At 40.1% G+C, this 14,489-nt stretch overlaps 1 protein-coding gene across 4 annotated transcripts in view; it reads left to right on the top strand.

Annotated features, from left to right (window-relative positions):
* Nucleotides 1-8,522, top strand: part of LOC115215235 (ergothioneine biosynthesis protein 1-like) — an 86,220-nt gene extending 77,698 nt beyond the window's left edge. For all 4 annotated transcript variants that reach the window (XM_036505400.1, XM_029784471.2, XM_029784472.2 and 1 more), the window contains 2 exons: nt 459-567; nt 8,021-8,522. In XM_036505400.1, coding sequence (XP_036361293.1) covers nt 459-567; nt 8,021-8,138 — 227 coding nt within the window. In that variant the 3' untranslated portion in view covers nt 8,139-8,522. The remainder of the gene's footprint in view (nt 1-458; nt 568-8,020) is intronic.
* Nucleotides 8,523-14,489: the final 5,967 nt, after the last annotated feature.

The following is a 14,489-nucleotide window of genomic DNA, read 5'->3' as shown; positions in this document are numbered from 1 at the left end:
AAATGACTGAAACAAGTAAAAGAGTAAAAGAGTAAAGAGTATAGGATAGCTGCAAGAGGCTGAATCTGATCAAATGGAACGAAAAAAAAAAGCTAAAACAGATAGAATATTTGGACCATATGGTTAGTGCAAATGCTAAAAGATTAAGTCAAGTTACATATTTCAGTCAACACACCTTAGAAAATCTACTATGTGATTACAATGGAAACCAAATTCTTGAATCACATTAGCTATAAATGTGACTGGTTAGAAATAACAACCAAATCTCCCTCAAATAACTTCTTAGTATCTTTAAAAATTAAAGCTACATTATATAATGTATAACTGGAGAGATTATTTTTGAGTAAAAATTGGACGGAACATCTTTGATCATAAGTCTACTTGATCAGAAATGAGCCAGCAACAACTACAACACTTCTCCTCTCAGACAAATGGCTATATATTTGATTTATTTACAGCTTGGCTTTATCGACTTTGGGAATTGCTGAAGCATGATGGCTTATTGGTCATTACTTCTAAAGACACCACATGGACAGCAGCTGAGTTACAGCAGTACCTACAGCCCAGGTAAGAATTGTTATATACTAGCAGATAACCCGGCCTTGCTCGGGATTAAAATAACATAGTGTTTTTTATTATTTTACTTGTTTCAGTCATGTGACTGTGACTATGCAGGAGCACCGCCTTTGGTCGAGCAACTCAACCCCAAGATTTATTCTTTGTAAGCCTAGTACTTATTCAATCGGTCTCTTTTGCCGAACCGCTAAGTTATGGACATGTAAGCACACCAGCATCAGTTGTCAAGCGATGTTGGGGGGGACAAACGCAGACACACAAACACACACACCACACACACACACACACACACACACACACACATATCATCATCATCATCATCATCATCGTTTAACGTCCGCTTTCCATGCTAGCATGGGTTGGACGGTTCAACTGGGGTCTGGCAAGCCCGAAGGCTGCACCAGGCCAGTCAGATCTGGCAGTGTTTCTACAGCTGGATGCCCTTCCTAACGCCAACCACTCCGAGAGTGTAGTGGGTGATTTTATGTGCCACCGACACAGGTGCCAGACGAGGCTGGCAGACGGCCACGCTCGGATGGTGTTTTTTATGTGCCACCGACACAGGTGCCAGACGAGGCTGGCTGACGGCCACGCTCGGATGGTGTTTTCTTATGTGTCACCGACACAGGTGCCAGACGGGGCTGGCGGACGGCCACGCTCGGATGGTGTTTGTTATGTGCCCTCAGCACGGAGGCCAGTCGTTGCGGTACTGGCTACGATCACGTTCGGATGGCTTTCTTATGTGCCACCGGCACTGGTACCACAAGGATACAAATTCCATTGATGTTCATCTATTTTGATTTGGTTCGATTTGATTTGATTTGATTCGATTCGATTCTCACTTGCCTCAACAGGTCTTCACAAGTGTCACAAGAAGGAAGGTATGCACAGGTGGACTGACTACGTCCCAGGTAGGGGCCACGGATTATGGCTTCACTAGTCTTGCCGGGTCTTCTCACGCACAGCATACTTCCATAGGTCTCGGTCTCTAGTCATTTCCATGGTGAGACCTAACGTCCGAAGGTCGTGCTTCACCACTTCGTCCCAGGTTTTCCTGGGTCTACCTCTTCCACGGGTTCCCTCAACTGCTAGGGATTGGCACTTCTCACACACCTATCTTCATCCATTCTCGCCACATGACCATACCAGCGCAATCGTCTCTCTTGCACACAACAACTGATGCTTCTTAGGTACAACATTTCTCTCAAGGTACTAACGCTCTGTCGAGTAAGTACACTGACATTACACATCCATCGGAGCATACTGGCTTCGTTCCTCACAAGCTTACGCATGTCCTCAGCAGTCACGGCCCATGTTTCACTGCCATGTAGCATAGCTGTTCGTACACATGCATCATACAGTCTGCCTTTTACTCTGAGCGAGAGGCCTTTAGTCACCAGCAGAGGTAAGAGCTCCCTAAACTTTGCCCAGGCTATTCTTATTCTAGCAGTTACACTTTCAGCGCACCCGCCCCCCACTACTGACTTGGTCACCTAGATAGCGGAAGCTATCAACTACTTCTAGTTTTTCCCCCCGGAAAGTGACGTAAGTTGTTTTCTGCAGATTTTCGGAGGTCAATGCTCCAGAGCATCTGCCACATACAAAAACTATCTTCCCAGTTAGCCTACCTTTGACATTGCTGCACCTCTTATGTGTCCATAGCTTACACTGGGTACATCTTATAGAGTTTCTACCTACACCTTTTCTACAGATCGAGCAGGGCCATCTTCCTGAGGATATTTGTGGATTTTCTAACTTTCTACTTATTAGTACTTTGGTTTTAGCTAGGTTGACTCTAAGGCCCCTCGATTCTAAACCCTCCTTCCACACCTGGAACTTCTCCAGTTCTGATAGTGACTCAGCGATTAGAGCGAGGTCGTCAGCATAGAGGAGCTCCCAGGGGCAACCTGTCTTGAATTCCTCCACAATTGCCTGGAGGACTATGATAAATAGGAGGGGGCTGAGTACTGAACCCTGGTGGACCCCAACCTCTACCTTGAATTCTTCTGTGTACATGCTGCCAACTCTAACCTTACTTACGGCATCTCTGTACATGGCTTGCACAGCCCTCACCAGCCATTCATCTATCCCTAGTTTCCTCATTGACCACCAGATGAGGGATCGGGGGACCCTATCAAAGGCTTTCTCCATGTCAACGAAAGCCAGGTACAGGGGCTTATCTTTGGTTAGGTATTTCTCCTGCAGCTGCCTTACCAGGAATATAGCATCAGTGGTGCTTTTCCCTGGGACAAACCAAACTGCATCTCATCTAAACTAACTCTCTCTCTAATTAGTTGGGCTATGACCCTCTCCGTAACCTTCATTACTGATCCAACAGCTTGATACCTCTGTAATTATTTGTATCCAGGGCATCACCTTTACCTTTGTAGCAGTTGACTAGTATGCTGCTACACCAGTCATTGGGTATGACTCCTTCGTGTATCACCTGGTTGACTATACGGGTGACTAGGTTATAGCCGACACTGCCAGATATTTTGAGCATCTCTGCAGTAATTCCTGATGGGCCTGGGGCTTTCCCTGTCTTCATGCTTCTAATTGCCTTAGCTACCACGGAACTATCAACTCGGATAGCTGGTCCCTCTGTTGGGTCAACATTCGGCAGACTCTCTTTATCCCATTCATTTTCTTTATTCAGCAACCTTTCATAGTGGCATCTCCAAACCTCTCTCTTTGCATCCTCATTTAGCGCAAGTGAATCATCATCCATGCGAACACACTTCTCTCTACCACATCACAATTCTCTCTCACACACTGTCTTGCAACACGAAATACCTCAAGTCTTTCATCCTCACGGCTCAGAACATTGGCAAATTTTTTCTTATCCGCTTCCCTCTGGCTAAATAAACCTGTCTCCTAGCTTCCCTTTTGGCTGTCTGATACAATCCCTGCTACCACCGTTCTTCCAGTCCTTCCAAGCCTGTCTCTTTTGTCTAATAGCCCTGTCAACCACAGTGTTCCACCACCATGTTACTCTGGGTCGAGATGGTACTTTGCTCCATCCACAGATCTGGTCAGTGGCTGTCAGCAGATTGTCCCGTAGGAATCTCCAGTTGTCTTCCACATTAAGTGAAGCTATATCCCCTTCTATTTCGTCAGAGGCTTCGAGTAGTATGTCTCTAAATCTCTGTCCATTTGCAGGATCTTTAAGCTTCCAGACCCTTCTCCTCCAAGCTGGTCTTCTTCTGGGCAACCATTTAGCTCTGATCCTGAAGAGTCGCTAACTACTAATCTATGTTGGGGAGTACATTCTTCGCCTGGGAAGGTTTTGGCATTTATAATCAGCCCTCTTTCCCTTTTTCTGGCAAGGATGTAGTCAATCTGGCTGGTGTGTCTGCCAGAACGGTAGGTGACTAGGTGAGAGGTGGGTTTCCTGAAGTGGGTATTGCAGACCATAAGGTCATTTGCATCGCAGAACTCCAGCAGCCTGGTTCCTTCCTCATTTCGAGAGCCAAAACCGTAGCCTCCATGGACGCCATGGAAGCCCCCAACATGTCGTCCAACATGTCCATTGAAATCACCTGCTACGAAGAGAAGGTCACTGTCATTTGTCAATGAGTAGTCCGCAATAGGGTGTCATAGAATTGGTCTTTTTGTCCTTCCGGTAGCCCTGGTTGAGGGGCATATGCCGAGATGATGGTAGCTGTCCTATGGTGAAGAACTAATCTAATTTTAATTACTCTGTCACTTACTCTGACTACCTCGATTACCTTACCTACCCATTTCTCCGCAAGAAGTATACCCACGCCCCCGACTCCGTCAGTGTTCCCTGCCCAGAAAATCTTGTACCTGTATATATATATATATACGATGGGCTTCTTTCAGTTTCCGTCAACCAAATCCACTCACAAGGCTTTGGTCAGCCTGAGGCTATAGTAGAAGACACTTGCCCAAGGTGCCATGCAGTGGGACTGAACCCGAAACCATGTGGTTGGTAAGCAAGCTACTTACCACATAATACATATATATATGTCCATATATATATATATAATATATATATACACATATATATATATATATCCATATATATATATATATATATATATATATCCATATATATATATATATATTATATATTATATATATATATCCATATATATATATATCCAGTGTGCATACTCAACAGAGTGTGAGTACCTTGAGAGAAAAGTTGGACTTGTGCAAGAGAGACGACGCTTTGGTATGGTCATCTGGTGAGAATGGATGAGGATAGCTGTGTGAAAAAGTGCCATACCCTAGCCGTTGAGGGAACCTGTGGAAAAGGTAGACCCAGGAAGACCTGGGATGAAGTGGTGAAGCATGACCTTTGAACATTAGGCCTCACCAAGAAAATGACTAGCGACCGAGACCTTTGGAAATATGCTGTGCTCGAGAAGACCCGGCAAGCTAAATGAGACCATAACCCATGGCCTATGCCAGGAGCATAACCAGCCCGCTTATGCATAGCTTTTCCTTCTTTGGTCACTAAACTTTGCTTGCAAAGACCTGTTGTAGCAAGTGAAATCAAAATCAAAATCAAATCAAAATCAAAATCATTTCGATCACTGGCATCCGTGCTAGCAGGGTGCAAAGAGCACCATACTAGTGTGATCATTGACAGAGAGGCTATTCGAGTATGATCGTTACCAGCGTCGCCTTACTGGCACTTATGCCTGTGCTTGTAGGGTGCCTAGAACACCATCCGAGCGTGATCATTGTGATCGTTGCCAGAGCAGCCAACTGGCTTCCATACCCGTGGCATGTAAAAGGGCACCATTCGAGCATGATCATTACCAACGTCACTTCACTGGCACCTGTGTCAGTGGCACGTGTAAAAAGATTCGAGCGAGGTCATTGCCAGTACCGCCTGACTGACCCCCGTGCTGGTGGCATGTAAAAAGCACCCACTACACTCTTGGAGTGGTTGGCGTTAGGAAGGGCATCCAGCAGTAGAAACTCTGCCAGATCAAGACTGGAGCCTGGTGCAGCCATCTAGTTACCAGCCCCCAGTCAAAACCATCCAACCCATGCTAGCATGGAAAACGGACGTTAAACGATGATGATGATGATGATATATATATATATATATATATGTGTGTGTGTGTGTGTGTATGTGTACATAGATATATATATATATATATATATATAACTTAGAAGAAATGAGGTACTCAGAAAATCGGATGGTTTATATTTACAGATGTTTATTCATATATTACATTTTTTATACATCATATAACTTAGATCATGTATTAGAGCTTTCTCCCATTCTATTGAGGTTTTCAAATCAAACTAAGTTCTTGTGTGAAAAGTTTTGACCATTTTATAGTGGTATTGAGTTTGTAGTGGTGGGGAGGAATGATGGTGGAAGCACTCCGTCGGTTCCGACGACGAGGGTTCCGGTTGATCCAATCAACGGAACAGCCTGCTCGTGAAATTAACATGTAAATGGCTGAGCACTCCACAGACACGTGTACCCTTAACGTAGTTCTCGGGGATATTCAACGTGACACAGATAGTGACAAGGCCGGCCCTTTGAAATACAGGTACAACAGAAACAGGAAGTAAGAGTGAGAGAAAGTTGTGGTGAAAGAGTACAGCAGGGATCACCACCATCCCCTGCCGGAGCCTCATGGAGCTTTAGGTGTTTTCGCTCAATAAACACTCACAACGCCCGGTCGGGGAATCGAAACCGCGATCCTACAACCGCGAGTCCACTGCCCTAACCACTGGGCCATTGCGAGGAGAAAGTGAGAGAGAGAGAGAGCATGTGTGTGTGTGTGTGTGTGTGTGTGTGTGTGTGTGTGTGTGTGTGTTTGTATTTGGAATGAGTGCTAAAGAAGAAGAGGGAAAGGGAGAGGGAAGAAGAAGCAGAAAATAATTTTTTTGCTCTGCTGGACAGCATGCTTACTCCAAGGGGGTGTCTAAGATCTTGGGGGAAAAGAATTTCAGTTTTGACCAATTCATAGTGTTATTGAGTGTGTGGTGGCAGGGAGGTAGACCATAAATTATATTTCTTTTTCTCATTGTGTGTGTGTGTGTGTGTTTAATAAGGGATGGTCAAATGGTTTTTTTGGGGTTTAGAGAAGAAGAATTCTTTTTATGATTTTTTTGTGGAGGTGTGTGTGTGTGTGTGTGTGTGTGTGTGTGTGTGTGTCTGTGTGTGTGTGTCTGTGTGTGTGTGCATGTGTGTGGGGGTGTCTGTGAGTTTGGAGAAGGGAAGAAAGGAGAAGAGGAAAAAAAAGGAAGGAGAAATAATTGTGTTGATATTTATACCACTATATATACATACATATACATAAAACATTAGAAAAAAACCACCTTTTATCAACTCAAAATGAATAATTAAATTACACCATCCAGAAAATTACATATCATAGAAAATTTAAAATCAAAATGACAATTAAAAAGTAAAGATTAAGTAAATTACAAAAATAACACAATGCATACAATAGGTAAAATATATATATATATATATATATATATATATATATACACATATACTAAATGCTCCACTATATTAAATTGTAAATTGAAAGATTTGTCCTTCAATGTATGATGAGTAAAATTTCATAAAGTCCATACTTGAAAAAGAGACTCTCTTGTGTTGAAGTTACAAATGACAGAATACAAACTGACAACTACTGAGTCTGTTGTGTGATCTTCAATTGATTTAGTCTAATATCTCACTGATTAAATAAATATTAAGTTTTATCATACAGGAGCAACTGGTTCCACAAATTAAAGTGAAATGGTTTCATTCAAATATTAGGATAGCCTTTGTTCAATGTTGCATTTTCAAAAACCAAAGCATATGTGTAGAACTGTGTGTGTGTGTTTAATACAGTTTACTTAGCAAATTTGGTCCTTCATCTGGTACAGCTTATTATAGAGATATTTTCAGCCATTAATATTTGATCAACAAAAATTTATGAAACGCTTCTATGTACTTCCTACTGAGGAAATGGAACACATAAGCACAAAAATAGAGGGCATTAAATGCTTGATTTTAAAACCAATATAATTGAATTTTGATTGAACTTCATCCAAGTTTAGCTTAATTCTTGCGTGCATAGAACGCACGAGCCGGGCAATACTGCTAGTATATATATATATATATATATTATTTATATTATTATATTATCAAACACCACACATCCATTTCCAAGTAAGGTTTATATATATATATTATATATATATATATATATATATATATATATATATATATATATATGTATATAACTCTTTTACTCTGTTACTTGTTTCAGTCATTTTGACTGTGGCCATACTGAAGCACCAACTTTTAGTTGAAGAAATCGACCCCTGAACATATTCTTTGTAAGCCTGGTGCTTATTCTATGGATATATTCTGCTGAACTACTTATATTATTTTTCATATACATGTACTTAAATATATATATATTTAAAAGTGAATTTTTTTACTCCATAGATTGAAGATTCTTTCTGAAGAATTTTGCGATTACGACTCCAAAGATGGAAGTTCCACAGGGGCTGTATCAATTTGGTGCTTAAATTCAGACAGTGATGGAAACATCCAGGTGTCTTAATTGTTCAATATTCAATAAAAATTAACATTTCAGATGAAAATAAAATTACACACATATACATACATAGACGTATATACAGTATACACAAGTTGCAAATACAATATTTTATCTATATATAATGTGCATGGTTATTACGACAGATATACATATATATTTTTTTTTATGTTTGTTCATATTTATATACAATATGCTTGATTGATAAATTCATTGCATGAAAGTCTATGTTTATGAGTCACATATGTAGCTTTACTGCTGATCAAAAAATATGTATACAGCATATATATGACTTTTGAAGAGGTTGCAATAAGCAATGAAAATTTTAGAAACACTAAGTAAGTAAATGAGTGGAAATCAAACCAGTGAGTGTGTTAATGAATAAGGCATTAAAACAGAATGACTCTCCCCATACACAGTAATATAAGCTTCAACACACAAATTCACATAAAGAATCTTGCAAACCAAATACCAAAACGAAATATATATATATATATATATATATATATATATATATATATATACACATATTATTCTGACAATGCATGATTGTTGTAAATGAGTGTCACCGTCATATAAGCAGTGACTCCCATCTCAAATCCTCTGGGAAAATTTCTTCAGCCATGGAGAAACACAACCTGGCTTGGAAACAGGTGCAGGTTGGTGACAGGAGAAACATCCAGCTACAAAAAAGATCTACCTCAATGAATTCCACCAACACAAATTAACAGTGGACAATAAAACAGTGAAGATGATGATGATGAAAATAATTATATATATATGTACATATATAACATATCATATAATATAATATGATGTAATATAATACACACACACATATATATGTATACATATATATGTGTGTATGTGTGTGTGTATTATATTATATTACATCATATATTATATATGTTTACTCTTTTACATGTTTCAGTCATTTGACTGCGGCCATGCTGGAGCACCGCCTTTTTAGTCGAGCAAATCGACCCCGGGACTTATTCTTTGTAAGCCCAGTACTTATTCTATCGGTCTCTTTTGCCGAACCGCTAAGTGACGGGGACATAAACACACCAGCATCGGTTGTCAAGCAATGCTAGGGGGACAAACACAGACACACACACATATATATACACATATATACGACAGGCTTCTTTCAGTGTCCGTCTACCAAATCCACTCACAAGGTATTGGTCGTCCCGGGGCTATAGCAGAAGACACTTTCCCAAGATGCCACGCAGTGGGACTGAATCCGGAACCATGTGGTTGGTTAGCAAGCTACTTACCACACAACCCTATATATATATATAATTATCATCATCATCATCATCATCATCATCATCATCATCATCACTGTTTTATTGTCCACTGTTAATTTGTGTTGATGGAATTCATTGAGTTAGATTTTTTTTGTAGCTAGATGCTTCTCCTGTCACCAACCTGCACCTATTTCCAACCAGGTTGTGTTTCTCCACGGCTGAAAAATATTTCACAGAGGATTTGAGATGGGAGTCACTGCTTATATGACGGTGACACTCATTTACAATTATTATGCAGTGTCAGAATAATCACACACACACACACATTTTTCCTTGTTTTTCTTCCCTTTTTCCTTGTTCATTATCTGCCTTGCAAGTTACTTTGGCAACCTCACAAGTGCTAGTGGTATGAAGTAAATCACACAGTACATATTGTATCAGAAAGGTAACAGAAAGGGCATCCAGCTATAGAAATCATACCAGAGCAAACACTGGAATTTGGCACAGCCCTGCTGTCAAACCAGCCAACCCATGCCAGTATGGAAAATTAACATTACATGATCATGATGATGATACAATTGCATATATACACATATGCGCATTTTGACTAATTTTTCAATATTTCTTTTAAAAAAGGGTCACCATTTTTATACTTTTATCATTTTAATATATTATCCCTTTTATGCAACATTATCACTTTAATAGCACAATATCAATTCAATGCATATCACTCTAATACAGTTGGCTCCCAAGCATTTTCGAGCTGCTGTCCCCTTTGCAATCAGGTCACATTCCTAGCAACCTTTCTCCAGCTCACCACCACAAACGTAGACCACTTTCTGCAGCAAATTCAAAACAACAGTATTTCACAAATAAAACTTAACCCAAATGAACCCGTTATTTTGTTGTTTTTACAGCCATCACCCCCTTTTGGCCACCCCATTATCACCCCCACTTTTCTTCAATTGTTCCCATGGATCTTTCCACTGCCCCAGGTGGGGCAGTAATGGCCACTTTAGGAATCATTGTTTTAATACATTATCACTTTAATACTACATTAAGATACCTTCATTTTACAAAAAGTTTCTTAAAAGTACCATCTAAATCAATATTTCTGTTATATTCTAAGGCAGTGAGTTGGCATTCTGGGCAAAATGCTTAGTAGCATTTAGTTCTGAGTTCAAATTCTGCTGAGATTGGTGTTGCTGCTGCTGTTGTTGTTGTGCTTGTCCATCTTCAAAATCTGCTTGCGTGTTTATTGCTTCATTTGTATATTCAAAAAACAGACTTTGTTGATGTTGCTGTGTTTTTTGTTATTATGCTGACCAGGTTTTAGAAAGACTGGTCAAGTAATTATGGTTGCTTTAAACAGCATTTACCCCGTCTTCCTCCTGCTACCATTATTGTGAATATGAGTTGTTGTAATGGCAACAACAGTAGCAACAATGGGAAAATCCAAATTTGCCATCAAGATGTAGGACAAGATACTGTGATAGCCTGGGCTTCCGAGGCCCACAGTTCTTCAATATCTTCCCGAAGAACCTAAGAGACATGCATGGGGTGGACGCAGATGTCTTTAAAATGAAACTGGATCTCTTCTTGTCAGGTATCCCAGATGAACCAACTTCACGGCAGGAGGTGCAGATGAGGGCAGCTGCATCGAACTCTCTCATGCACCAAATAGCAATTGCTAAAAAGCACTCGTGAAGTAAAATCATGTAGCAACACCAAATGGCGGTGCCCCAGCATGGCCACAGCTTGTGAGCTGAAACTAGATAAATAAATAAAAATAAATAAAATAAAATCACTAGAGAACAGTGGTGGAAGTAACACCTGACCACCATGAATATTAGTAACACTGCTGCAGCTAGAAACATTAAGGGCAATATCCGTATCAATGACAAACAGAGTAGAGATGCAAGCATTGAAAGAAACACTGTCATCAACAGAATTAAAACTAATACCATTAACAATGCTAACACCACAACTAGCAAATCAATGAGTCAATTTCTCTATTGTTGCAGGATTTAACCCTCTGGTGTTTAAGCCGGCCATATCCGGCCCAAATATCCTACATGTTTTACATTCAAACTGGCCATATCTGGCCCCTCACACCTAACCTACATTGACATTCTAAGAATAAACTGTCACACCATTGAAACTTCAAAGCTGTAAGATAATGTATGATTAATTCAAAACAATTTAAGTGAAAAATGTATTACATTTAACAGAGTAATCTGAACACCAAAGGGTTAAAGAACGTTAAAAAAGTTCCCAAGTAAAATTGGGAGGACTTTATCCTTAACTGTGCCTCAGTAGATTCAGGAAACCCAGAAGAAAACAATACTAAATAAACATAAAGCATTGAAGTTCAGACAAATCAAGTGAGTGACACAAGCTCAACTTGAAAAGTGTCTGAAGCCAATCGAGAGTATCAAAATTTGTCCCTTCAGAGAGAAGGTTTAGCATAATTAAAGTGAGATTTCTAAAGTGGAGGGGAAAGGCAGGGAATACTCAGTAACACCCCTACAGGCAATGAACTTATCATGTTGACCTACACATCAGAATAGTTGTGAAAATAATGGCAGTTAATATACTACCTGAAATTGATATCTGCTGGCTGGCTGGTAGTAATTGTCTTGCTAGATATGGAAGGGAAAATGGACATATTGCAAATTCATAGTCTATAGAAAGAAAGTTGGTTGGACATAGGGATGGAGGTATTGATCCAAATAGATCAAGAAAGAATGGAAGCCATCTCTGACCTGTTCAATGTCCTAGATTGCTTTCAACTGTTCATGTCAGTTGAGGACAGAAAGCCAAGGCGTTACTTATGTGGTGACACAAACCATCTCAGTAAAGGAGAGAAGAAAGACCTCCTTGCAAAAACTACTGCTGACACCACTGCCTTATCAGCAACAACACCAATAATAAAATTAGTAGCATCAACAGCAGAAATACCATCTAAAAAGAAAAGCAATGGAAATTTTACATCAACAGCAGCTGACTCTAACACCACAGCCCAGGAGAACATCACCAGTGTCTGCCAACACAACCTAAAGAGACCCTCTCCACAACAGTCCACTAGAGCACAAGCACACACATGGACACACTCAGGCATACCTTTCTCCCTCTACCACAGGCTTTGACTTTGAAAACTTGCTGTGCAACAAAGTCAAGTTGGAAGATTCACAAGAATGGATCTTCATTGGGGATAAAGTGAAAGAAATATAAGAATAAACAACGTTGCTTCAGCAAAAAGGCCAACAGATTAGAGGAGGAGATACAGAACCCAACAAACACTCACACACCCATACCACCAACAGCAACACAACCACCACCACCACCACTAATGCTACACCTACAATAACACAGCCACCACTACCACAATCAACTCTACTAATATTACCACTCCTATCACTACCACACCAACAACAACACAAACACTCCTACCACTACCACCATCATCACACCCATTACAACCACTACTAACATCACCATTATCACAACCATCATTACCACCATGCCAACAACAGGAACATACCCAAACACAACAACAGAACACAAATAAAGCCCCAGCTGTTACCACTTGTTAGCAAAAACAACAGTGTATTTATGGAATATGTGAAATTGTTTAAAACTAAAATACAAACAGGAGAGGTTGGGTTCAACAACCACAAATAGCACACACAAAAATAAAACATACCACATAGTAACAAAGCCTGGATCAGAAGGAGTGGAAGTGATGTTCTGGAAGGGTTTCAATCTTGAGATAGGGACAATCTTCTTCAACCTAGATGGTAAGTCCTGGATGTGTGCAATAGCCAAGATGGTACTTTCAGATCAGTGGCTGTCCATACTTTGAGAGGGGTCTAGATTTCTAAAGGCATCTGGAAGTGCCCTTTGGAATGCCACACTCTTTTGTACTAGTAGGCAACTGGAACAGCATCTTGACGGGATTGTGTCGGCTAGCTGATAGAAGGGTGGCAAAAACCTTGCAAACCTGTTTAAACATTTCCAATTGCCAGGCAAGTGCTGACTAGATTTCCTGAATGTACCAGTGTGCTCATGGGGTTGTCACATTGAGTCATCTAGATCATATCTAGATAGGGTATTTGTTAGATCAGTAAACAAGAAAAGAGTAAAATATCCACAGTTTCAACTGGTTGGCTACACAGTCCATTATTTTGTGATCAGTATGATCAACTTAGATAGAACTCATAGACCTGGACCCAGCTGAAAGCTGAACATTTTATTTCTGGTGCATAAAGCTGACAGAGATTATAGTAGAATTATAGTTAAGTGTCAGTTCACAAGAGCAATTAACAACTGATGGTGAGGTACACTAAAGAAGGACATTTAATATAGAATTTGTATGCTTTAGTAGAGAGATAATGGTAGAGAAAATAAATTAGAGAGGGATTAGTGAGTAAATTAGAAGTGGTGATTAAGAAAAGTACCATGACCCAAATGCTAATGGTGAAAATGGTTCTTCATCATTCCTTCAAAGTAAAACATGAAGGGTGCATTGACACAGCTGAGATTCATGTTCTAAGACACAAAGGAATGAAAGCCATTTAATAGTAATGAGTGTCTGAAGTGTAATGAAGTAACAAAGCCACAATTTGGTGTTTGATGGTCAGGATGGGTGAAGGCTATTCAATTACAAGATGTGTGTGATTTTCCAGAGGCACTTTGCACAAATGTTTGGAGTGAAGAGTAGGATAGAAGTGGTAGAGAATTTAAATACATACCTCAAGATCTTGCTGTGAATTCCAGCAGAGACATGAAATGTTGCAGAAAGTCAATAACTGTAACTAAGGTACAAGTCATTGTATAAGGCACAGATTGCTTGGTCTGGATGGTTTGCTCAGCAAGTTTAATACATGAATGCCAATTTTGAAAGCTGACATCTTGGCAATCTTCTACTGCAACTGGTAACAGAACAAGCTATCGCTCATTTTGTAAACTTAGGTGATGAGGAAAGATAGGAACAAGGGGGACATAATCATTAACTCCCAACCCATAGCTCTTCTGGGTATATGTCTACACTTTCACAATCCAATCTATGCATGAAGATAGTCACGAGTGGCTGAAGTGCAAT

This window comes from Octopus sinensis, linkage group LG8 (assembly GCF_006345805.1).
Source record: "Octopus sinensis linkage group LG8, ASM634580v1, whole genome shotgun sequence".
NCBI lineage: Eukaryota > Metazoa > Mollusca > Cephalopoda > Octopoda > Octopodidae > Octopus > Octopus sinensis.
The sequence above is the reverse complement of the archived record's forward strand: the minus strand, read 5'-3'. Positions and strand labels throughout refer to the sequence as shown.